The 2,189-nt window shown below is 44.8% G+C and overlaps 2 protein-coding genes across 2 annotated transcripts; one reads left to right on the top strand and one right to left on the bottom strand.

Moving 5' to 3' along the window:
* Nucleotides 1-181: 181 nt before the first annotated feature.
* On the top strand, nucleotides 182-764 carry PHALS_03353 (dna polymerase epsilon subunit 3-like; the record flags this gene model as incomplete). The annotated part of the gene is made up of 3 exons (XM_024721927.1): nucleotides 182-318; nucleotides 386-504; nucleotides 580-764. 3 exons carry the CDS (start codon nucleotides 182-184, stop codon nucleotides 762-764), a joined length of 441 nt encoding a protein of 146 aa, XP_024573054.1.
* A 32-nt stretch (nucleotides 765-796) lies between these two features.
* Nucleotides 797-1,935, bottom strand: PHALS_03352 (ribonuclease p protein subunit p30; the record flags this gene model as incomplete). The annotated part of the gene is made up of 5 exons (XM_024721925.1): nucleotides 797-904; nucleotides 938-1,243; nucleotides 1,324-1,473; nucleotides 1,548-1,807; nucleotides 1,872-1,935. 5 exons carry the CDS (start codon nucleotides 1,933-1,935, stop codon nucleotides 797-799), a joined length of 888 nt encoding a protein of 295 aa, XP_024573053.1.
* Between the last annotated feature and the right edge of the window lie 254 nt (nucleotides 1,936-2,189).

Genomic DNA, 2,189 nt, shown 5'->3' with positions numbered 1-2,189 from the left:
ATTACGCGTAGTGGCTTGAATTGTGGCAGTCGCTGAAACTGCTGGAAAGCCTCTTCTTCGTGCAGCTTTTGTAAAGTTGCAACGCATGCTTCAAGCTCAGCGTTGCTGACGCCGGCGTCAGTCATTTGATAAGTGATGGTTATACACACAATCTGATTAGTACGTTTTTAATCAACATAAAATGGAGCATGAGCATGCGACCAGTTTGACTGCTCGCGCTGTAAAGAGGGCGCTACCAGACCGTGCAATATTGACAAAAGATGCGAGGCAGACACTCAACTCTGCCACTAGTGTATTTACGCTGTATTTGGCATCCTTGTGCGGTACTCATCGTACAAACCTTCTGGTGATTTTGGTGACTAACACCCAGGTGTTGATGCCACAGAGCACACGAAACTTCCGTAGCTAACAAGCGCAATACTATCACATTAAAAGATGTTCTGCAGACACTTCGAGACGCAGATTTTGAACATTTTATCGAGCCTATTGAGGCGTGTCTGCAAGGTTTGTCTTTGCGGTCTTTGCCGTGGGTTGCATTCAGTCGAAACTGATGATAGTTCGGATTGATTGCTGCTCCAGAGGCAAAAGTTACTGATTGTAAAATTAATGCTCAAATTATTGTGGCTGAGGACGAAGAGGGTGGCGAGACGACAAACGAAGTCGCACATCAGCTAGAAGATGTGGCCATTGACACAAACGAGGAGGATGACGATGATATGGTATCAATGGACGAGCCTATAAGTGCTGCGGCGGGGAAGGTGTGATGGTTTGACAGAGCAAGAATCTGGTAATCAAGTTATGAGATGTCAATCGACAATAAACAGCGATGGGGACTCCACAAAATTAATGGAACAGATTTAGATGTTTGGAATTGAAGGGCGTCATTTCGACTAATACTCAATGTCTAGACCATATCAACATCTTCAGTGGCTTGCACCTGAACGCTTCCTAGAATTCCTCTGCGTTTGTCTGCGTGTTCTAGAACAGCTAGGCAAGATGTGGATATGGCGTCCAGAGCTTGACCATATTTCAGTCCAATCAAAAGGCCAATGTTTAAGACATCGTAAGGTGAACGGAGTAGAATATCGCGAGCCGCAGCGCTAGATAACACCAGATTTTTGCCATTCGTGAGCCGTACTAGATTGCTTGCATTAGAAAAAAAATAGCGACGTCCAGCAGTATCACCCAGACAAGGTGTGTATGTAATCTCGAAGTAAAGACCACGCTTCATAGCGGTGGTGATCTGGAGACCAAAAAGAATGCATCAAGTAATTATTACACATACAGAAAGAGTGTGACCAATCCAATCAACGCATCACGCACCCATGGCCGTTTCAGCTGAAAAGGAAGCCGGTTAGTAACGTCAAACGTGATGAGATCAATGTCGGCTTGCTCACACAAGTACTGAAACACCTTAGGAGTCAAAGCTTCGGCGGCTACAACATCGTAATCTTTAACCACATCCGATGTCATCTATCGTAGCTCGAACCGGTGAGTTTCAAGAAGAAATAAACCATGCACGCAAGCGATTATTTCAATATGGTTACCAATTTTTGTGCGTCCGACATTTCCTCCAGCTTTAGCGTGATGCGTTTGCGCTGCCTCGTCAGCTCCTTATCATCAGAGAATTTCCCATCTATCAACTTTAGACCACTGTCCAGTACAGCTGTATACTTCTGAGCTCTCTTTGCAGACTTTTTGCTCTTATCCTTCTGCGCTACTTGTGGCAAATCTGGCAGCATTGCCGCGGGATCAGGCTTTTTGTTGATTTCGCAGTCCACATTAACGCACACAATTGCGTAGCCCACTTTCAATATATCAGCAATGCCTTAGCATCACAAATACCAAAATAGGTTAAAATTGCCACCCACATCGCTGCACTTCGCCTACTGAAACCCGAGCTGTTGGGCGCACATTCATGTCAACATATACCATAGTTTTGAAATCGTGTCAATGAAAAAATTCCAGTAAGTATCTTTCTGTCTGTATTTTGAGCCAATGACAATGTGGCTCTTGTACGCCAATCGATGGTAAAGTCGCCGCTGCTCAAAACTATTTATTCCTAAAAACAATGGCTGACCAATCCGTGGAAGACAAGAACCTGGAGCTTGCTGCTTTGCGTAAGAAGCGCACGTTTCGCAAGTTTAGCTACCGTGGTGTAGACTTGGACAAGCTTCTTGATCTGAACC

Source organism: Plasmopara halstedii (assembly GCF_900000015.1).
Source record: "Plasmopara halstedii genome assembly, contig: Scaffold_218, whole genome shotgun sequence".
Taxonomy (NCBI): domain Eukaryota; phylum Oomycota; class Peronosporomycetes; order Peronosporales; family Peronosporaceae; genus Plasmopara; species Plasmopara halstedii.
The sequence above is the reverse complement of the archived record's forward strand: the minus strand, read 5'-3'. Positions and strand labels throughout refer to the sequence as shown.